This window comes from Brienomyrus brachyistius, chromosome 10, assembly GCF_023856365.1.
Source record: "Brienomyrus brachyistius isolate T26 chromosome 10, BBRACH_0.4, whole genome shotgun sequence".
NCBI lineage: Eukaryota > Metazoa > Chordata > Actinopteri > Osteoglossiformes > Mormyridae > Brienomyrus > Brienomyrus brachyistius.
Window position 1 is genome coordinate 27,589,622 of NC_064542.1, and position 23,853 is coordinate 27,613,474.

General features: G+C 45.7%; 2 protein-coding genes across 2 annotated transcripts; one reads left to right on the forward strand and one right to left on the reverse strand.

Annotated features, from left to right (window-relative positions):
- Positions 1–1,103: 1,103 nt before the first annotated feature.
- LOC125750250 (ceramide-1-phosphate transfer protein-like) lies at positions 1,104–4,377 on the forward strand. Its single transcript, XM_049027735.1, has 3 exons — positions 1,104–1,171; positions 3,114–3,257; positions 3,371–4,377. Exons 1-3 carry the CDS (start codon positions 1,104–1,106, stop codon positions 3,933–3,935), a joined length of 777 nt encoding a protein of 258 aa, XP_048883692.1. The 3' UTR covers positions 3,936–4,377.
- Positions 4,378–6,314: 1,937 nt separating this feature from the next.
- LOC125751017 (sodium/potassium-transporting ATPase subunit beta-2-like) lies at positions 6,315–23,348 on the reverse strand. Its single transcript, XM_049029445.1, has 7 exons — positions 22,873–23,348; positions 16,624–16,752; positions 16,415–16,519; positions 15,707–15,912; positions 12,459–12,518; positions 11,628–11,723; positions 6,315–10,651 (listed from the first exon to the last, which is right to left on the reverse strand). Exons 1-7 carry the CDS (start codon positions 22,982–22,984, stop codon positions 10,490–10,492), a joined length of 870 nt encoding a protein of 289 aa, XP_048885402.1. The 5' UTR covers positions 22,985–23,348; the 3' UTR covers positions 6,315–10,489.
- Between the last annotated feature and the right edge of the window lie 505 nt (positions 23,349–23,853).

Sequence of the window (23,853 nt, forward strand, 5' to 3'; positions counted from 1 at the left end):
GCCTAGCCCCAGCGACACAGACTCAGTGCAGCGCTGGTCGAATGTTGCTGAAGATCGGGCCTTTTGCCAGAAGGGTTTTAATTAGCCGGACTTGGAATCTGAGCCTCGCCATGGGATGCACAGAGCTTAGGGACGGCGTCCCAGCCGGACCTTCCTGCCCGCCACAGCTCACGCTGGGCTGACTGAGCAGCAGCAGGGATGCCCGGGTAAAGGTGAGCCAAGGCTTAAAGGCCGCACGTGTCATCTGAGGGCAAATGGACGCCGCTGTAGGGGTGGGTCTGGGGGGGTCCCCTTAAAGTCCACATGTGTCTATATATGTGTGCGATAAGATTACGTCCTTTGCTCTGCGTCCAGAGAGCAGGCTGCCTGACGCTGATAAACTGGGACTGTAGTCCTCCGGACACTCAGCGGAGAGAGAAAATACCTTTTTATGTTGGCCTGACCATTTTCACAAAATTAATTAACATTATTCAGTATACACTCATTATATACGATGAAGAAACAAAATTCATTCCCAGCTATGTCCCATTTAAGTTACTACTCTTTTCATAAACTTTTACAAAATGTTTTAATATAAGATTACAAAATATAGCAATCCTTAATCTCAAAAAAGGATAAACAGAACACATAATCGTTTAGTCTGCATTCTGTTCATTTTCACATGATCCTCAGTATCGATTTGGTTCTATGAATCACAGTATTTCATTCATCAAGGTCGTGTTTAAGCATTATGACATTTTTATTGGACTTTCATTGTTTTTCTCTCAAACCTGATTCCGTCGGGAGAAGCCAGGGTAGAGCAGGCCTTTAGGCCTCACTGAAAATACGAAATCCGTTGACCTCGCAGACATGCCGGAGATGGTCCAGCATTTATAACAAGCTGCTGAGTTTGATTGGCTGCTTTACCTATGACAGCTGCAAATATGTTTTCAAAGTGGGGGGAGGGAGCTCTGAACCGCTTTTATGGAGACAGCAAATGAAGATCATGAGCAGAGAGCGACGCGAAGGGGGGGGGCGGAGAGAAAAGCTGGCTGAGAGCGGAATCAATAACTCAGAGGTCAGATGCACAGATTAAAAATCTAGGTGCGGTTTTCATGAGCCGCATGAAGGTAAAGATCCACAGCGAAGAAGAAGAGACCAGAGAGACTGATGACCGGGGAACGGAGCTAAAGTGAGGACGATGAGGTTGGGCCTGGGGGGGCCGGGACTGCACTGAGGAGGCGGGACGTGTGGACACTGCAGCAGCAATGGGAATGAGAGGTGCTTCACCTCTAGGAAGCCACTTTAAAAGGCATTATTTCCTCCTCACAGTCATCTTGGCTGTTACATTCTACATCAGCACCTCCTGGCTCCGTAAGTAGGCGTCTATCATGAGTATCATTCAGAAATTCATACCCTTGATCCGTTAGTGTGCTTTGTGACTAAGTATCCGAATTGGGTAATTCAAGTCCGGGGAGTAAAAGTCCAGACCGGGATTTCGTTTTAACCAACCAGTTGACTCTGTGACTGTGACTCTTTATGCTCAACTGGTTGGTTGAAACAAAATCTTGGTCTGGACTTTCACTCTCTGGACCTGAACTACCCAACTCTGATAAGTATCAATTACCTTTGGAAGTACTCTGGTAAATGAGTATCCTTTGAAAATTGGTATTCTTTGCAAATGAGTATCCTTTTAAATACTTATCATTTATGTTTTCTAAATAAGCTGTCCGTTTGAAGAAGACTCCTTTGCAATTGAGTATCTTTTTACAGTAATGAAACGCCCTCTGAATGAGCCTGAAGGGGCCAATGGCGTAGGAGAGAGTTTGATATTGGGGGAGGGACACGACTTAATAATTTTATATGCAACAGTCTGTCTGTTTATTGGGGGAGATGAAGAGAGCCCCTGTAAGAGGGTGATGGAGCAGCATGATGTGTGCCCCCACCCGTGTGCCTTTTCATGATTAGACGGCAGGTCCGCAATCTGTGTCTGTGTCTTACAGATATACATCAGCATTTCCGACTCGTCGCGAGATTATTCGTGTGTGTGTGGGAAAGCTCACTCAGCCATTATCCACTCCACAATCACTCCAAAGGGCAGATCCTCTGATGTCATAGTCTTCATCATTCCCTTTACAATAAAACAACAGAGATAAAAATGTTTCTAACAGCATACCTGTAAATACCTAACCTTTGCATAACAGCTGTTGACCTTTGTTCCTACGATGATTGATTTACCTCTGCAGTTACCCAACAGGTATAGCAACTATTCCAGGACTGGATGGGTGAAACAGTGCATCTGAAAAGCTCTGATTTCCTCTTCGGCAGAAGCTGCGGACTGTGTGTCGCCAAAGGGTCCCTGTCTGAGTGGCCAGACTCCAGAGCGGGTGGTGAGGGTGAGGAAGCACCATGGTGTGGGGAATCTGGGCCAAAGACCAAGAGGGAGAAGCCCAACCCTGACAGGGGAGGGAAGGACAAATGGCACTAAAACATGCTGGGAAGTGACACCGTCAAACCACCCATGATGCATTGTGTCTACGACATGCTGCAGGCTCACCTTGACACTGCCAGTGTTGGAGGAGTTACTCACAAAACTAATCCATTACAGACAGAGGTGGAATGTTCGGGTCCAGAAAGTACAAATCCGGATCAAGCTTTTGTTTCAATCAACCAGTTAAGCATTAAAAAAAATCACATTCACAGAGGACTCAACTGGCTGGTTGAAACAAAACTGTAGTCTGGATTTGTACTTTCTAAACCTGAACTTTCCACCTTTGTGCTGGATAATCAGGAAGCTAGTCGACTATATTGGGTGTGGTGTATGACTCAGTGAGATAGGAGTCTATATTTGTGATTTGAACTGAATTTGAATTGATCTGAAGGTTGTTGGTTCTAATCCCAGCATCAGCAGAGTGCTTGGCCCTGAGCAAAGCCGTTAACCCCCACTTATCCAGGGATTATCTTACCCTGGTTTCTCAAACAACATATGTCACTTTGGATAAAAGCATAAAGCATAAAATAAAAGCATAAAGATATTGAACACTAGTGTGTTTGAAAGGCACCTTTAAATAAAATGCATATTTATTATTTTTATCACATTTTGCCTAGTCTGACCTCCCTCAGGATGCCGACAGCGGACTCAGTAATGACCTGGTGAGAGAATGTCCTGGTCAGATATTCCAGGTCTCACGGCTACTGACCCACCTGGGTGCAACACTGAGCTCTGACTCCGACATCCTGCTGCAGCCCTACCTGTCCTGCTGGGATGAGCTCATCAAGTAAGGCTCCAGACGCCCTAGACGTTTATGACACTGAAGGAGAGAGACGACGCACTCCACTAAATACATCTGAATGACCATACTGACCACAGTCCTCCTCTCCCTGACCTCAGGTTCATGGAGTCTTTGGGTACTGTGGTATCCTTCATCTCTCAGCAGGTGCGGAAAAAAGTCACAATAATCCGCGAGCTAGCTCAGCAAGATGCACAGATGCGAAGGGAGGGAGAGATTGGGCGAGAGGCCGAAGGGAACTCGTACCGATCCGTACGCTCCATGATTGAGGCAGAGCTGAGCCGCGGCCTGGTAAACTTCCGCACCCAGACTCCATCCGGCTGCCGCACTTTGCTCAGACTCCACCGTGCCCTGCTGTGGCTCCAGCTGTTCCTCCAGAAGGTGGGCGAGGGCCCAGATGCCAGTGGCGAGATGCCACACCCGTCAGACCTGTGCCGGGAGGCCTATCAACTCACCCTCGCCCACCACCACTCCTGGATCGCCCAGCGCGCGGCGGAGCTGGCCTTCATGGCCATGCCTGACCGGGAGGCGATGATCCAGCTGGTGTGCGTGCACAGCCAGCAGGAAGCAGGGCGTGTCCTGGACAGGGTGGCCCGGGCGTTGGGGGAGGTGTACTCCAGGACCCAGAATGCTTTTGAGGAGCATGGCCTGCTGGATCTCCCATAGATGCCCTGTCGGAATCCAACGTGAGCATCTGCAAAACCATCTAGGATAGGAATGTAAATAATTATGGTGTGTGTCTGCTGTGTTCCAGATCTATGCTGGGGCTTGACAGTGTCATCTTACCTTTCAATGAACGTAAGCAGTACAAAACAGAAATGACTGAGATGAGAAACAACCTGCAATACTTATTATCTTGTGATAAATAAGTCATTGTTTTTTTATGTGACAATAACAGTTACAGGAGAGTTGCATTAACGTCCGAATGCTATTCAGAATGTATTAGTCACTACACTTTTCTGTGTAGATCTTATTTATTTAAGTTTTTATAGCACAGGATTTTTGAAGTAGTTCTTTCATCGCAGCGGTAACTCGCACGCAGTATCTCTGTTTCTCCACTAGAGGCCTCAAAAGGGCTGATTCAGAGTGCTAGTGGCCCTTAGCACATAGAGACATGTTTAAATTCAAATTCCATCCCATATTAAAGGTTTTTAACTCTGAGCAGTAGCCCAGTGCCTGATCAGCCATTTTGCCTTCAGTATTGGATTGTGTCAGCATGAAAATCCTCACTGTGCGTCTCTTTTCATCACAATGTGATTCAGAGACTTGGAAACTACTTCCTAAGACTAGAGCCACGCAAACTCCCATTCTCCCCATCGGTGTTTCCCAATCAAGTCCTCCAGGACCCACAGCCAGTCCAAAGACCAGTCCACAGACCAGTCTACTATTGGGAATTGTCAGTGGATCCCCAAGGACCGGATTGGAAAACACTGCTCTCTATATTTCTCATCCTTCCTTTCGTACATCCTGCAATTTCCTGTGCAAGGCACCTGGTTAAGGTACAGAGAAAGTGTCAAAGTAAAAACCAGTGAATGTACTTGTGACGTTCCGGCTCACTTCCAGGATTTTGCAAAGAAAGAGGAGGCTCACTGACTAAACTCCAGGAAGTTCACCGTTAAGTATAAACTACAGAAAATCAAGATTCCAAATAAATCCTCAGTTTAACTTTCACCGTAGCCATGCTTCTAAGTCAAGTCTTCATTTAACATTTGTCAGTTTGTGTCACTAATGGATTAATCCATCCATCCATCCATTTTCCAAACCGCTTATCCTACTGGGTCGCGGGGGGGGGGTCCGGAGCCTATCCCAGAAGCAATGGGCACAAGGCAGGGAACAACCCAGGATGGGGGGCCAGCCCATTGCAGGGCACACTCACACACCAGTCACTCACACACGCATTCCTATGGGCAATTTAGCAAGTCCAATTAGCCTCAGCATGTTTTTGGACTGTGGGGGGGAAACCGGAGTACCCGGAGGAAACCCCACGACGACATGGGGAGAACATGCAAACTCCGCACACATGTGACCCAGGCGGAGACTCGAACCCGGGCCGCAGAGGTGTGAGGCAACAGTGCTAACCACTGCACCTAATGGATTAATGGCACGTTAATTAAATAATGACAAAAATAGATATTACAGAACCTGATTTACCAATGATTTAAATGACCTTACCTGAGAAGAAAAAACATTTTACCACTGGTGAGATATTAAATACATAACTTTTTAAATATACAGTATATGCTGAATGTAGGCCTAGTCAATCACTATATGAAACAGCATTACCCAGAATTCCATAAGTCCACCAGGAAATGATGTATTCCTTTGGGCGGAGGGATAATTACCTACAAAGTGTGAGCACCTTCAGTTCAGTGTGTTCAACAAATTCACTACAGCAGTTCAGAATTTGCCTTCACTCATCCTGCCTTTCTGTAAATGGAAGGAATTGTCTTACGTAAAGCAGATTTCGCAGTGCAGTTGTGTCACCCAGCTGCGGGTCTCCCTCTCTCCCTAGCTGGAGTTTGGGATCTCTGTGTGACGCAAGAAGGAACAAAGCAAATTGGCATGCGGATAGATGGACTGGGGGTTGTGGAGAGGAAACTGCACACCGTGAACCTGTCCTCAGCTGCCTTATCCCAGGCTGCTCCTGGTGAAGAGGGGGACGAGCAGCCCAGCATTCTGCCCTCACAGGCAGCTTCACGGGTCGTGTGTCCGCCCATCAGATCCCAGTGCCCACACAAAACGGTGCGACGCGTGAGGGAGGAAGACATCTACGCCCATGGACTTATTACATTACTTATTACTGTCATTTTTCGGAAAAGATGTTAGGCAGCCTTCGTATAAAAGACGGCAATGTTTCTCTCCGCCGGAGAGGAAGGACATTCAGTGGCACCGAACAGCGTGTTTATTTTTATTTTTTTTTTGCTCTCAACGTGAATTTCTTCTGCTGCTTTGAAGGCAAATGGCGACAGATGATTCGTTAAAATATGCAAGAGCTTGTTAATCCGCCGACTGCTGGCTGCGACGCACAAACACACGTACAGCGAATTTTCAAACACAAAATCTTTATTCCTTATGTTCCATATTTCATTTACAGTCATCGTCTATATTTGTCTCTATTTCCACGTTCCACGCTTTATGTATCAGGCAATAAATATCGGTTTATCTTAATAATTACATCGCGTATTTTACACCTTCACTTTTGTTTGAAAAATTAGAAACAAGGGCAGGATGACAGTGAGACGAAGGAATGAAAAACTACAGCATGGAAACTCAGCAGTGACCTGAAGTGGTTCATTTGAAAAGTATGAACTTGAAACAAAATGTTTTTAAATGAATTGCCTGGAGATGATAATTGCACACAAAATGTGGCACAAACAGGGCTGTAGGAGGGAGTCGTGGTTCAGGATGTTCGTCTGCGATAACTTCAAGAAATGAAGGCCAGTTAAAAAAAAAAAAAACTCAATATGAACATTTCGGCGGCACAGCTTAAACAATGCAGCGGTTAGTAGGCCTAGTAATTAATTGGTACAACCTCGTCTTCATGTTTACAAAGCTGTGTTAACATACATGACATCATAAGCGCGCCTTAAGTTACAATATTAATACATTTATTGGCCTGTAATATTCTTCTGTGTACACAAAATAAAAGATGTGATACTACGTCAATTGTATCATTGCGGTAATAAAAATTAAATATGCCTAAAAATATTTTAACATATAAATGAACATCCTGACATGTAATTAAAATCGCATTTCATTTTCAAGTCTTTGTTGCACCTTCCTCGTTCATTTCTGCGCTGTAAACACGCCACAAATAATTGCGCTAAGATTAATACAGAGGAATGTTTGTTAGCATCTTTATGTTGGTAATGTTTCGTCAGCATTTTTCCGTATAATGTAAACATTTTTCAAGTAAACATCATTGAGAGGACTGTAAGTCAAAATGTTAAATCATCGCAACATTTCCGTCAAAATGTTCATGATGGATTTTCACGGCAGTGTCACGCAGTCGAAACTTGAACAGCCTACATAAGCAATCTTTGCAATTATTCAGCTTTTTTTAATCATTGACGGGAATGAATGAGAAATGAGAAATGCATGTGTCCAGAAAGCCGGAAGCACGTGAACAACATACACAATTGGGCACAGCACAGAATATAATGCGCCTTCGGAAACATACCGCAAAAATATAAATACAGACCAATACATCTCCGCAAATCGCTCATTATTAACCTGGCACCTAATTTAAAACCAAACAATTATTACAATTAACCCCGCTTTCCTCTTTCCAACACCAACAAAATGCGGGAAACCAGTTTTAAAAATTAAAATAATACTATGTGCATGGGCAAAACTGTAAGACTATACAGATATACATTTTAAATTTATCGATTATTTTTCTCGCTTATTACTCTTGTATCATTAGAAACAACTGAGAAAGGGATAAAATATCTAAGCACAACCACAGCAGAAATATAAGTATATAATCTAGATAAATCTATATGTATATATGTGTGTATCTATATTGCTTCAAAAGTCTGAGGTGATTAGACACGTGAATCACACTTCAATAAAGGAGATTGCCGTTCAACCTCAGCATAATCAGCCACTTCAGGAGAGCGACATTCCGGCGTTGAGACAGACAGGTGCGCGTCTCTCTGCACAGCCGGATCAACACCCAGAACAGATCTAACAACCCGACGGACGCAATGAGAAGCTCGGTAATGTCACCTGCCTAGTGTTCTTTTTAACCCCTACAAGGGCAAAGTAACCGCACTTCTTCAATCCAAAGACAATCGCAGGACAAGTTCTCATTCAATTCCGTAGCGCAAATAACGGAAGAGCAGGAAATGAACACGAAAGAATCTAGAACTCAAACTGAGGCTAAAAACTACAACATAAATACGAACGAAACCAAAGTTGCTAAACGCATTAAAAGCGTGCAAAAGCAAATCATTAATAAACTGATGAATATAGCCGATTATATTCATATATTTATTGGCCTCAAGCATCAATAAAACACGGAGGGCTAGTTCTCTTAAAACCCTCCACGGTTTAAAAAGACCTCTTGTCCTTTACAGATCAATGGTCTTTCTACTACTACACTGTGTGCTTCAGGCTGTAAAATAACTAATTTTAACATGATATCCGGTCACCTCCCCCATGCGGTCAAGGAAGAAACTGACCGTCTAAGATGTACAGCGGCGCTTAAGGATCCTACCAGGACTTGGCCTTTGGAGACAAGAATTTGAAGAAACATTTAATTATGTTCAACGGGGCTGCTGGGAGGGGGGACTGCTGGATGGAACACAAGATGGTAAAGAAGGCTCCTGAAAAAGCAGGTGGATGAGGAGACCGGGCTATACCGAGGTAAGGACTAGCAAAGAGCGTCACTCCTGGAGAAATGCCAAGGTTTCCCCCTGCATCGACTGGGTGAGCCAAAAAGATGAAGGGGGACACAGACGGCACTGCCGATGTAAATTACGAATTACGGGGGTGGGGGCACTTAGAGATGCTAAAATAAAACCAGACAAAGCCCAAAGGAAGGAGATAAGGGACAAAGCAGAAGATACTAATGTACTACAGAAACAGGGGTGGAACTGGTGTGGGAGTCCCCCCCCTCCCCCAGATGCTGGGAGATGGTTCCATCCAGTGCCAGCCTACTCTTAAACTGGGAGCTCCTAGTGTGCAGTAGATGTAGCTACTGGCTAGGTTCTCTTTCCACCTGCTTGTAAGCATCCACATCATCCGGTGCAACCCCCCATAAATTTCCAACCTTACCACTACCATAAAAATGTTTCCTGTTATTTGGAGGGGGGGGGGGGGGGGGGGGGCGGGGACGACATTGTGCCAAGAAGCACAGTAGCTGCCTTGCCCTAACGCAGCGCTATAACATTCCCCGCATAGAGGTTTGACAGCCACTGATCCTTAACAAGGATCGAGGGTTGCCATGGCGACCGTTATGCTCTGGGTTGGAGAGGGAGCGAACACTTAAGGGACCAAGTCATTCGGAACATCTGGGCAGGCGGTGCTCAAACATGACTCAAGTAATGATTGCATATTAAGCAACAGGTGAAAATCCAGTGTAAATCAATACATACATATAAAGACATCTACTTCTAGTTTATCCACAATATGCATGAAATAGTCAGGGATGGATACATACATGCTAAGCCCAGGTAGACATCTTCTCATTGACAGCTGGATCCACGGATGCCTGTCAATCCCTCTCAGCACTGGGCTTGTATGCACGCATGAAAATACGTCTGCAAGTTTACCAAGGGAAAGCATCTCTGAATGTCGGTGCCCTTAAAAAAGGGGGTGGAGTGTCAATTGTCTCAACTTCAACAGGGTTTGCCTCCTGGAGCCATCGCTGAAGGCTGGAGTGGCCGGTAGCTGGAGCGACAATCTTGCGCACATGGATCTCCAGCCTACATAGTTTGCTTCTCAAGTGGACAAACCAGGTTGTCGGAGACTCCACCCCTCCCCCACCCAACTGATGCTAAGTTAGGAGGGCCCATGTGCTCAGTGGGGAATAAGTAAGGGAACCCAGGTCTACTGAACACCCGGAAGCAGGTGTCCTGGATGTAGCGGCCAGAGGTGAAGGGGAAGCTGCCCCAGGAGAGCGGAGACCGAGCGGAGCAGGTGGTCAAAGCCATGCTATTTATGATATACACAACTGCACAGCTTCAGTGAGCTGAGCTTCGGGTTATAGGGACACCAAAACAGGCTGATAAGTACATGTACAATATACAGATGCACGTGGGGTCTTGTGTCTGCAACAGTGCGCATCGTAAATGTCTGTGTGTGTGTGGGGGGGGGGGGGGGGGGAGATATGCATCATATAACATAAATAAAGGGATTCTTCATACATGATTGCTGTATTATTTGGCTCCAATGCATTGGTTTAGTGTCAGTCACCAGGAACATGTAATTCCACTGGTAATGGGATCATGGGATTGGGAGGGGGGCTTATAGACTGGAGGAACTAGTTTAGATGGTATAGCATGGGAGATGGTAGGACTTGACAGTTCCTAATGCTTGCCAGTTGCAGAATGGGAATCAAGTTTGGGGACAGCAATGTGGGGCTAATGATGATTACAGTTACAAGGAGCCACCAAACGTGGGGGTTGGTTAATATGAGGTGCAGGGGGTGGTGATGGGGGTGGAGATCATGAGGACGGGTTTGAGAATGTGCATGCGGTAGAGGCGAAGACGGCCTATTTGTTGATCCGCAGCTTGAAGGAGACGCGTCCGGCGAACTTGTCCCTGTCGCTTTGGGGACTGATGGTGTTGGAGTTGATTCTGCACTCGACGTTGACATCTGTATTCAGCGAGATGTTGAGGAACTTCACGGCTACCAGGGGCTGGGAGTAATTCACCTGAAGGAACATTAACGAAAAAAAAGATCACCTTGTTCAAGCCATACTGCCAGGTCTGCTGCCCAACAATCCATCCATTCATGAGGCAAGAGAAAGCTGGTCCCCACTGGGAATGGAGCCACTGACTGGGTAGGAGGTTCTAGAACAAGGCTAAGCCTTGAGCAGTACTCAGTTTATCAAGCACGGGACTTCTGATCATAATTAAATCCCAGGCTACCCCAGCGTAACACTTTCTGTGGTCTATCCAGCTCTTAAGGCTTCCCAAAGGCATATAATGTTAAGCAAATGAAAAGACAAAGGTAGATAACGCTCAAAGAACTAAGGTGGGAGTCTCGAGCTTCTGAAATGAATGATGAATGCATTTACATTTACTTTCATTTAGGAGAAGCTTCTGTCCAAAATGACGCGCAAATGAGAAACAGCACATCGCAAACATACATGCTGTCAAGGAGTCGGCTAAGCATAAGTGCTACTAGGCCGAACTTCCAGAGTGTCCAGGTACAAGTGTAAGTAAAACTGGAACATTAGCTACACATTATATTCCAACCAAGCAAGAATTTAATACTAATTTTACTGAATGAATATATACATGAATATGTACACCGATCAAGCAAAACATGACCACACCCAAGCCAAGCAAAAAATGCTGACTATCTCAAAAAAACAATGCATGTCAAGGTCTAGGATACATTAGATGGTAAGCTAACATTCGGTGCTCATAGTCAACATGTTGAATGCAGAAGAAATGGGCAGGAGTAATGATCCGAGTGACTCTGACAAGGGCCAAGTCACTATGGCCAGATTACTGGGTCAGAGCATCTTCGAAAGGGCGAGGCTTACGGGGTGTTCATGGTCAACCTTGAGGAGCGGCTGCTGGGAGAGGTCCGGGTGCTCATTTCTCCTGCACTCATCATGTCGACTACAAGTGCAGAATGTTAGCTTATTGTGTACCACGCCATAGCACCATATCTCTTACCTGGGCCTTCTTGCCATAGTAGGGAAAGTACATGAGGTTAAAAGTCCCATTGGGTGGATAGTATTCCAGCTCACCTATGTTATCAACGTCTTCTTTCTGTTGGCACAAAGACGGAGGGTCAACTCTATTTCCAAAATGTTCACTGCCCCTACTCACCAATCACCGCACATTCAAGGCACTGCACTATCTATGAGTCAGACACATTAAATTCACGGTTCCAAATGTGTCCATGAATCAGCCAAGCTGGTTCAAGGTGCTACATCATGTAAGATGAAGACAATAATTCATGGTACTAAAGTGTTTTAGATTTCTCGTTTTCGATCCATGGCTATATAACTGAGCTACTCTATCAAGGGTATAATCCATAGCTTATCTTCTTCACATCTCCACCAGGAGTCTCCTCAGCCAATCATCTCTGCTCAATTTGCAGGTCCGAGGGTGGAGAGTGATAATGGATAATGGTGGACAAATGAAAGTATGGGGAAGTAAGACTCAACTACAAAATGAGGACAGAAGATGAACAGAAGAATAAGATACATAAATAAAATGTTATATGTCACACTGACGATGACGATAAACTGCAGGGGTAACAATGACTCAGGCATTTCAAGGTTACATTTTGCACAACAAGCATCAACTCCATCACTTCGGATTAATTTTGCATATTATAAAACATCGGTGGCTCGTAGGAGATGTTGGATTCAACTATACTGTCAGCAGAAAATAATCCCATTGCAATAAATAAAAAATAAACCATGAACCACAGTGATATTCCACTTTTAAGAGGAAGTGTAGTCCGGGATCTCAGACAGACGGTAGGCAGAAACTCACTTTGGCCCCACAGCTGACATACGGGGAAATGCCATCCCTCCCTGGCAACAGCCCGATGACCTGAACAGTGGGAATAAGTCACCGTTAAGTGGGTCAACCCCACAGCATTCCATAACGTGTCAACATCCTTCACCAGCTGGACAGGTAGAGATCTTCAGGTTATTAATACTATAGCTCAGTAGGCCACAGTCGGCTAAGGCAGAAACTGGAAGCCTGTGGACGGCCAAGAGTTTAAGAGACGATAAAAAGGTATACAGGCAGCCCCCCGCTTTACAAATGCTTGCTTTACGCTACTTCGCTTTTATGAACGAACCTACATTAGCACCTGTCTTCACTAACCAAAACAAATCCAAAGCGGATTTTTGCATTTACGGAAAAAGAAGAAAAGCGAATAGCATTTAGCATTTGTTTACCGGCGAGACAATTACAGATATACAATCGTGCTGCGTAATGATGTTTCGGTCAGCGATGAACCACATATACAACCCATGACGGCGTTACACTCAGTGACATATATTACAGTCGTCCCATAAGATTATAATGGGGCTGAACAATTCCTATCGCCTAGTGACGTCGAAGCCGTTATAACGTTGTAGCACAACGCATTTCTCACGTGTTTGTGGTGACGCTGGTGTAAACGAACCTATGGCACTGCCAGTCGTTTAAACCATTTTTTACCCTATACCAAATAACCTAGGTGTGTAGTAGGCTATACCACCTAGGTTTGTGTAAATACTCTCTATGATGTTCTCACAATCGCCTAAAGACGCATTTCTCTGAAAGTACGCTGGTCAATAAGCGACGTACGATTGTATTGATTATGGTAAGTGATGCTACACCCAACGTACATTACTTCTGTTTATCATATCATTTCTATGTGTTGAGGTTTTATGGTCTTTGGTATGATGTGGAAAAAGAAAGAATCCACATAAATTGCTGATAACCGATTCTTCACTTTAATGCCATTTTGGCTCACGAGAGATTTCATGGGAATGCAGGGGGACAGGAGAGCGGGGGGGGGGACATTATACACGTGTAACAGTGTAACCCCCCAAAAATATGCGGAACTAGAGAAAGACGCGTGCATGTAGGTTTGGACGGCATAACGATAACATGGTGTACTGCGGAATTTTGGGCATACCCCTGTGTTTTTTATATCTTGGTGACAAAACTTACCAATCTGTAATATATAAATATACACCAGTCAGCAAACTGCATTGTGGGGACCCGAGGGACTTCCCCCCCTCCTCGCTCAGCACATTTTATTGCCAAGATTTCAAAATATTGCAATAGCGTTGCATTTGAAGATACTGTTTAAATACTATACACCACGGTATAATGTCCTGACGGTATTATGGCATAAAAAATGAGACATCGGCCGTGCTGGGACAGGCAAAAATCCAAAAGTGGAAAAACTCTGAAAATAGCAGAACCTTGGGCAGCGGAGATTAAACACTACAGCTAAAAACAATGGGAATCAGATGGAACAAAGAGGCAAAAAAAGTGCAAGCAGAACCAAGCTGGTGAATCCAAAACACAGCAATTACTGCTAATTATCTGGGAAGAAGGATGTTAGAGGCTACAGAAATGACAGCATGCGACCTCCGGGGCACAGGAGAGAAACACGGCATTGGGGGCGAGGTGGGGGGGCAGCGACCACGGAACCCGCACAGACAAAGTGGGGCGGGTGGTGGGCAGCGAGGCGAGGGGCGGCAGCAGAAACAGGGGTGCCTGAAAGCGAGGGAGGGGGCATGGGGCTGGAGGACAGGGATGAGGAAAGCGACCTGTGCCGGGGGGGGGCTGGAAGACCAGCATGGTGAGGAAGAGGGGGGCGCGAAAACAACGAGGCCAGGAAGGAGAACGAGCGGCGGAGAAAAGCAGAGGCAGCTTGTACAGTACCGCGGTATATTTTCAAAACGAAACACAGGATGAGGCCATGCTCTCTACATTTGTCTACTTTTACTTAAATAAAAAAAAAAACTTTGTTCTTCTGTAAAGCTGTCAGAGTTTGCATCTTTCTACTCTCTCACCCTGCGTGTAACTCGCCCCAACTTGCTCACAACTTCTGCGACATCGAGGGAAATACAACCAGGGTCCAAACTGCTGAGGAAGTCCTAGTCTGTAAGTGTGAAATAATGGTTATTTGAGGACGCTCCGGGTTTAACATGTCTGCCACTGCAGAGGGTGCCGCAAAACTGGTCGCATCGAAAAGGAGAAGCGCCTCATAACTCTTCACCTTTTAAAACAGCGACATGAAGTGCAGCATGAACTGTGTTTTAAACTTTAACCTGCTGCAGCCACGACTGCGAAGCCTCCTCTCTGAAACGAAGCACGATGCCTTCGAAAGAGTGGGGGGACCGACCTGCTGCAGATAGACTAACTTGCACAGGCTCTTTCTGCTTCATCCTGGTCACTCGGATACTGTCGTCTCAAATCGATTAGCATGCTGGTTGAGTTTCCAGCAACATATGTGAGTTTAGTATAGAGCTGACAGCCAGGGTTGGTCTTAAGTACTCTCTGGTGCAATTTATTGTAACTGAAATTGTATTGTTTATATGAAAAATCTAAAAGTTAGTGGAAAACCACGTTACCACAGTGCCGAGTGTAACTGACTGTAATCAACATTAGCCTTAAGCAACTCACAGCCACAATTAACATAATTGTCATGACCTGCGCGCCCAGTCCTCGTGTGTGCCACGCCCCCTCATTACCCACGTGCGCCCCCCCCCCCCATTGTGCCTGGCTGTTTCCGGTTATTTCGCCTTGTCTTGTGTATATCAGTCCACGTCTTCCTCGAGATCTGTCATTGATGTGTGTCGCTGTCTTCCCCAAATAAACCTTCGTTTCCCTTGTAGTCAGTGTTGTTGGATGGTATTTTTAAATCAGTTACTGTTTTGAAAACAACTGAAAGATTATTCTCAAGACCTATTGTTTGTTTAATTGCGCCTACGTTATAACAATATTCGCCAAGAGGGCAGACAACCCTGTTTTTGCATTTCGTTTAGACCACACTCCGTACTTCTGACATCTTGCATGCGGCTCTGACTAACAGCTGCAGCCTACTTCACAGAAAGTACCGAGATACGGAACCTGTATCCTTATTCTGGGAATATGGGGATATGGGTTTTTGGTCCATATCGCACAGCCCTGAAATACATCAAGCGGCAGAAATACTATGCAAAAAAAAAGGGGTATACTACTCGAAGGAGCAGTACAGATGAACAAAACCAACCGGATCATATACCTACCCGGTTAAGCTTAATGAGGATGCAGGGCTTGGCGTCCCGGTAACCATAGTAGCGGTCCTCGATGCCGGAGCAGTTGAGGAGCATGGTGCGGTTGAACTGGCAGGCGCGTTTGGGGTTGTTGAGGACCTCGCCGCTGTCCTCTTGGATGAAGTACTGGTCCGGGGAGCAGGCGTCGTTGGTCATCACCTGCACCGAGTTGTTGTAGGCTGGGGTGCAGAAGAGTGACACCGTGTCTCACTCACATTCAGATCAACTCCTGTCAACAGCGCACCGGCCTGATTTCACTTTCACATGCCTTTATTCAGCTGACGACAGGCATGTTATTCATTTATTTTACTTTTGTTGCCTATTGATGTGTAAGAGGTTTTTTTTTACAGTCTATAAGTGTGTCGTTCTACTGCAATTTCCTTTGTGACGAATGAAATCTCTCTCTGCCTTTACTTACCTGTCCAACAACTTTCACTTTTTGTACCATAACAGTTTACAAATCAGAGTTATCAGTAAATCAGTAAATGCTAGGTCTGTTCATCGCGCCCTCTGTGCAACATCTGCTTGTACTTATATATCTGTGCACAAATCTACCATCTCATCCAGCCCAACTTACACATGTGATGTCTTACATCTGCATCTACATGAAATACCATTGACATACCATATTACATATATATAACTACCACACCAGACTGGTCCCACAGCCCTCCTACTTACGGGTCAGAAAGCTGTCCAGAGTCTGCACATAAGCATCCCAGGTTTCAGTCTTGTCCAAGTTGTAGATGATTTCCAATGATTTGCCTTTTGGCCGGATCATCATTCCTACAAAAAAAGAGTTGTGTAGGTATGCATGTAAGTGTGTGATAGAATGGAAGAGCAAAGTTGCAGTATTAGCATGAGTTTTAAGAGATCATGGCTGCGTGTACCGGGGGTGGCCAGTCGGTCCTGATAGGTTGGCTTGTACTCGTCCAGCGTCAGCAGCATCACATACATGGTGAGGACAAACATTCCCGCCAGAAAGATGTAGAAGATCAGATAGAAGAACAGGATTAGACCTGGAATGACACGGAGCAGCAGAGTTTTACACTTACTGCATGAAAAAGAGATTTAAAACACACACACACACACTTTTCACTGAACCACTTTTACAGCAGCACATTACCAGAGTCAGCAGATACCCTAGTCCAAAAATACTCAAAACCTCCCTAAATTAGGCTGTGTAATTTCCCTAAAGGTACGACAGTAATGCTCCTGAGGCAAGTTTATCCAAATGCTACATGCCGTCCACCAACCAGCTACAGGGCATATAGCACAAAACTAGCCCAATGCTAATGTATACTTAGCTAAACAAACAATCACACACTGGGTATATCTGACTGCTGTTTCCTGCTGATGAAACTGAACGATGCGATTAACTCTTATTCAGTCGTGCGGGACAGAAACACCAGTAGCTTTTGTGCCATAAGGCAAGGGGACGCCCTGGATGGGATTCCGGCTTGTGGCCGGAAACACATGCATAGCGACACACTACAGGCTATTCAGAGATGCCAAAATGGCCTAGCTGCACGCCTTTGGACATTGAGGGGAAACCCACGCAACATCGGTAGACACCCCACTCAAATAGCGCTGTTTCATAACTCAGCCTATAACTACAACTGGGCTTGATATTAAATAGCTGGTCGAAGAGCTGAGCTGCAGGGCTGGCCGGCGAGGTCAGTGTGTGGGACTGCAGAGCAGAAGGCGCAGGCTTATGGAACAGAGGCTACTCATGTATGCCGACACGATCGGTTAGGCTCAACTCTACAAAATGGGTCACGACGCCACTGTGACACAAACACAGAGCCGTCGGATAAGGAGAAGATAAAGATTCGTCCTATCGGTCTTTATTTGAATCCATGGACTTACGCTACAAGCAGGAGAACCAGCAGCAGAAGGACAGAACTGTAATTATGATTAAACTGCACGTCCTGGAAGCTTCGCCCTTGTCCCTGGTTCCCACTCAATTTCATTCATTTCACTCTCCAGCCATCTTGTCATCAACGTTCACATTTCGTCTAGCAGATGCTTCTATCCAAAGTGATGCACGTTTTTCAGAAGGCAGGGTCAGACGGCCCCTGGAGCAATTGGGGGTGAAGATCCTTGTTCCAGGGGCCCGACAGTGAAATCAGTTGACCTACCATGGGAACTGAACCGATGACCTTCTGGTCACGTGACAGGTTCCTAGCACAATGAGCTACACAGCACCCTCACTGACCAAACAACAATCAGAAAAGGCAGAACCCAGCAAAGCTGTAATCTCTGGTCTCTTTCCATCTCTCCATATTCCTGGTCTCTCTCTCCTCTTTCCATTGTCCCTATTCCCCCTTTTACCTCCTCTCCTCTCCTAGACAGAGTATGGCTGGGGTTGTGGTTGGGTGGGGGGGTTATGCTGTGTTTTCCTGTGCCCGCTTGGATTATCCCCACCACCTGTCTCTCCATGCTCCTCCAACCAGCATCCCCCCCTCCCCCGCCTCTGCCAGTATCCATGGTGAACCCCATCATTCGCTCTGCCCCAATCAGCATCGCTCTTTAACCCCGCCCACCTCTCTGACCCAATCAGCATCGCTCTTTAACCCCGCCCACCTCTCTGCCCTGGTGATCCAGCTCTCCGATTCCCTTTCAGGATTCCAAGGGCAGGGCTGCTCACCCACTCGGGGGGGGGGGGTGTTTCCATTCTACAACAAAATCCCGACGAGAGTAGATGCTCTTCTAAGCGTTTACAACGTGACACCTTATTGAGCTTAAATCCTCCTTAATTGGCTAAGCCCGTCACTCATGTGACAATTGCAGGGCACAGAGCTCAGTAACACAGGCACACTGACCCAAAGCAGGTGTCCTCACGCTCCAGGCCTCGAACACAAGGATGATACTATTTAGATTAGTTAGCAATTTATATATATTTGACAAACAGCTGCATCCAAGATGACAAATAATTTACAACACAAAAAAGCCATTCAGCCATAATTGATGAGTACAAATTAATCTGATCTCACTGTTTCATACAAATCACTACCTACAACATCTTTCCTTCCCCCCACTGAGATGATGATGAATCTGTACATGAATAAATGGCTAAGATCACATTTAAGAGCTCCTGGGAGAGGGTTTCTGCTGTCCAGCGGCATTACGAATGTGAAGCCCAACACAGCCGCCTGTAATCTGTCGCTAAATTAATCCAGTGTCTGCCTACCTAGCTATCCACACCTCAGCGAAAAACAAATGACAGAATAAATGTATGAATAATAGATCGGGTCGGCGAAGGACTGCGGCCCGGAGGCTGAAAGCATATCAGCGCAGCTGAAGCAGCAGCACAGGTACCTGACAGTTTGAGGGAGGGTGTTTGAGGTCTGCACCCTCCCCCGAGACACTGTTCCCATTCCGTCCCCATCTGTCCTCCTCCTTCTCCGTCCCCCGGCTCATTCCCTCGGCGTAGAGTAACAGGAGCGTAAGGCATCGCTGAGATGCCGCCAGTGATGTCTACGGCCAGCAACACCACGGGAATTCTGTCTACAGTCGCCTCCTACAACCCTAAGCCACTCTCATCTCAGACTGACTCACTCTCTGCCCCTTCAACTACAACAAAAACACACTAATTAATACAGCTCCATTAAACGGTAACAGCTGAGAACCATGGGATTGCTGCTAACCCCGAACAGATATCATATACATAAGTGAGGGACGATTTCATTGAGATTGCATTTTATAATATAGTACGCAGTCACACAAAGAGCACATTGAGACAAAAATTTAATTAAGGAGTACATTCCATTTCACATTACTGTGCTTGAAGGGGGAAGTTTCCATCCAAAAAATGACATCAACTTCATTATATTCTTCCCAAGATGTCCTACATATCCAAAGATATTGTACATTTCTGACTACAGACAGAACGCACAGCTTTTGCATTTTGAGTTTGGAAATGTGCATTTGGGTAACACGACTGCCTGTGTTGTTTTTAACAACACACATTTATCTTCTCTCAGTTCAACAGCAATTCAACATTATGTGTCAGCAGTTTGCCCCCCCCACTGCCACTTTCTAATTTAATAATTTCCCAGATATCTCTTTCCTAAATGATGTCTTTTGGGAAGTGAATCAGACCTCCTGTAAAAATGAGGAACGGAAAGAAAGGGAGGTACCATATTTAAAATTAAAACTGACCAAATCTGCAAGGTGACACAATCACATGTAAGGTAGCAGCCCAGAAACCTGGAGCGAGACCGCCCCCACGTCAGAGTAATGAGGATGGACATGTCCCACTTCATTCTGGGGGTCCGTCTTCCTCAGCCAGCCTTCTGTAGGCCCAACCAAGCATGCGTGACCCAGCCTGAGGCAAGGACGCGGCTGTTCTCGAAGGAGGGGAGGCCGGACCGGTACTGGATCGTTCTGGCCTGGGGCGGGAAGGAAGTGTGCGTCACACAGGAATGCGGCAGTATGTCACAGCTCAAGGGACGAGGAGTGGAACCAGGCCCATGAATATTTCGAGATTTAAAAGAAAAGACCTTTCATTTGTGCTCTGTAATGTTAATGTTTGCATGTTCTGCCCCATTAAAGGTATCTGTGGGTTTTTCATATTGGTCTATACTCAGGAGGAACCTCACACTCCTGGTAGGAGAACGTAGAGTCAGATGGACTATTTCACTGCACTGTGCTCCTCCTTGATGGTCCTGAGGTCGAACCCAAGTAGAAAACTTCATCAAATCCAACAGTCCGTTGAGGTCACCAAGGCTGGCAGCATCAATATCATCATTATCTGCTGGCCAGAACATATGGACCCAGTCTCTTTTGATCCTTAAGCCTTCAACCATATAATGATCATCAGTCATGACTGCAGAATCTATCCGGGGCACAAGACAAAGGACGAGCCGAATAAGACCGCAATCCATCACAGTCCATCTTATTTCAAATACGAGCCCTGCTCAACTTTAACCAACTTCTCCAGTATGCATGAAAAAAATGAGAAGATGATGGTCTGGGTCGATTCAGAGCCACGAACCAATGATCAAAGACCTTTGGAGATCCCTCGAAACACCATTCTCAGCTAGCACTCATTAACCTGTGACCCCACTGAAGAAGCCACCTTTTCTCCTTCTCAGGCTTTAACGAGTAACTCTCCTTTAGAGGGTGGGCTAGCTGAATAGCAGCATGGCTAGCGTGACCAAGCACCAGCCCTGACAGATGTCTGCGATATCCGTTGCTCTTTTGTCATCTCGTGAATTTGTTCGCTGGCATATCACTGACAGACACACTGGGGCACATTTCGAGGTGAGCTGCTTTTTTAATAGATAGCACGCTTGGCAGCCTGATTGCTGTTACTCTCTGCTGATGTCGAGCCAGATTAAGGCAGCTGCTGAATATGACACGAGGAGCCACACTGAGGGGAGAAACAATAAATAAAACATTCAGCAGTGGAGGCAGACTGCCGATCCTGGATATTAATCCTGGGATGGTTATACCAATTACTGCCGTTCATGTAGACACTCTGTCCAAATACATGGGAAAGGAAGGAGTCCTACCTTACTGCCACCTGCAAGCTGACACCCAAATCCATTAGGTACACACACACACACACACACACACACACACACACACACCACCTCCTCCAGCTGCAGCTCAGCCTACTCCCCATCCAAATGCTTCTCTCTCTGCTCCATCTCACCAAATCCCCTCGTACGCCCTCTCCATATTTATGCCAATCCTGGATTTATAAATAATTAGTAAATGTGTGTTTTTAATTATAACTTCTTCCAATTTTTTGCATTATTTCGCCCCAAAATAAACCATTCCAAAATATCTTATGCCACAGGATTGTTTGATGTGGAAATATGGAGGTAGTACAAGAATTACTGCAGAATACCACATATGTTTTCATCAATTCAATGTAAAGCTAGAATCAGTAATGTGCAGGACCGATACGTGAATGTCTTCCATTTCCAAATTAGATTCCAGTAGTCATGTCCCGGTGTTTCCCCATCTCTGTTCTTCTCTCCTTCTTCCGCTTCATTTGATTCATTACGGGTAAATGGCCTTACAAGGGAACAGCCACTAATTCAATGAACCTGTTCAGGGATCGATGTTAATATGAACCCGCGCATAATCCCGCGTTATAAAAACGAAAACTACAGTCGGTGTGTCAGCAAATTCTGAGAAAATGAATTGAAGGGGATTATAACAATTCGATTTGTGTGTGTGTGTGTGTGTGTGTGTGTGTGTGTGTGTGTGTGCGTGTGCGTGTGTGCGCGCGCGCGCCGGTGAGTTATAAAATGTAAATTGCTGATACAGTTGTATAGCACACATTTAGACAGTTTCGGATACAAAATCGATTTCCTTGCAGATCGTCTGACGCCATACAGCGGACAGTCCGTGTTCCGCTTGCCGCCTCCCTCCCTGAAACTGGGACACATCCAGCGATGCGGGGTTTTTAATATTTTCGCTAGTCGGGTGATATACGTATGCATCTTCCATAGACATCTATATACATGTATGTATTCGCAAATCACACGTTGAGGGGATGGAGAGGAAAGAGGAAAACGAGAGAGCGGGGTGGGGGGTTGCGGACACGCTACAGTAATCCGCATTAAATTATAAATGGTCTATCGCATGATGAATTATAAAAAACAAACATCTTATTTAATAAGCTGCAACGCACTGGACAAAATCTGTCACCTAATCGGATGCAAACGTGGGGTTTTGCGATTGAATGAAACGACCATCGAGCGACTTATGCGAGGGGGGGAATGAAGCAGCGAGAGCTGGCATCGTCCGAACACATACATGCCGCAGTACAACCCTTATGGTGAGATTCAGTGCCACACAGGCAGTGCCAAGGGAAACCTTAGGAGATCACAAATCACATTTCAAAGGAAAAATGCATTTTGTTATAGTATATTCAGGTACCTAAAGGCTCGCATGCTTCATCGGATCTCAATTAACGGGCACAAAATCCATAACCCAATTTAGATGCAAAATACTACAGGCTTTAGCGATTCTGGCCTTGTATGAACATTTTCTAGATACGTTTTTTTGGGGCGGGGGTGATGCGATTGGTTAATGGCGCACGGTTAGGTTTGTACATGGGTTGGTTAGCGCATGGTTATGTTTATACATGGGTTGGTTATCGCATGGTGGTCACTCACCCCAGCTGCCTGCCGTCCTGCCCAGAAACTGGTGTGTCCTCGGGTTCCAAAAGAATTCCTTCCACTCGTCTAAAACCTGGCCGCACGTTTTCTTTTCTCCCTCTTTTGCCATTTTCGGTCGCCTCACGCCTTATGCTACCGCGCCCCCAAAATAGGATTAATAAAATTATTGATAAATGATAGCAGTGTTTTTTTTTATGTGCAGCAACAACAAATGCCGCCGTTTAAAAAAGAAACCTGGTAAATTTCCTGCGGATAAATCGGCAGTTAGTAAAAACTTGATATTTTAGAATAATGATTTCTAAACCGCTAGACAGATGTTCTCTGGGAACAAACTGTTGATATACAGTGCTACTTTCTAAAGGTATTTCCCCGTTTTAAATTACCCTAATGGCTGCAGACTACTAGTCTTAGGTACCGAAATGTAGTGATACTGCGGTAAAACGCTCCCCGGCTTTTAAACCCGGTGTACCATTTGTACATCGCCCCCCTCTCCGCACACACGACACCGCCATGCACAGACGGCGTCTCGCTCCTCAGCCAATGGCAGTGCCACTCACCGCCCGGTAACGCCCATCATGCTCTGTGTTTGGCCACATTGGACCCCTGAAATTATGATTGACAGGGTAACCGGCCAGTGGTTACTAAGCCGCAGGGATGCCGGCGGCAGCGTATGCTTATTAAGGTGGTCGCTCGACGTGGTGCGGCTGTAAGCTTGCTGCGAATATGTAGCCGATATAGACGGGTAGTCATTATATGCAGCAACTTAAACCATTTCCAGACCACCCCCTCCCCAAACCATCAAATGTGCTACAAAAGTTTACAGCATGGATGGGCTTCCGGTATGTCTCAGAATAGGGGCCAATTCTAGAGCGCACAAATGATTTACGATCATTGTTACTGCAATACATTGTGGAAAGACTACATCTGAATGTTTTATTACATATTATGTAATTTGATGGGTTCTGATGCAGTGTGCTC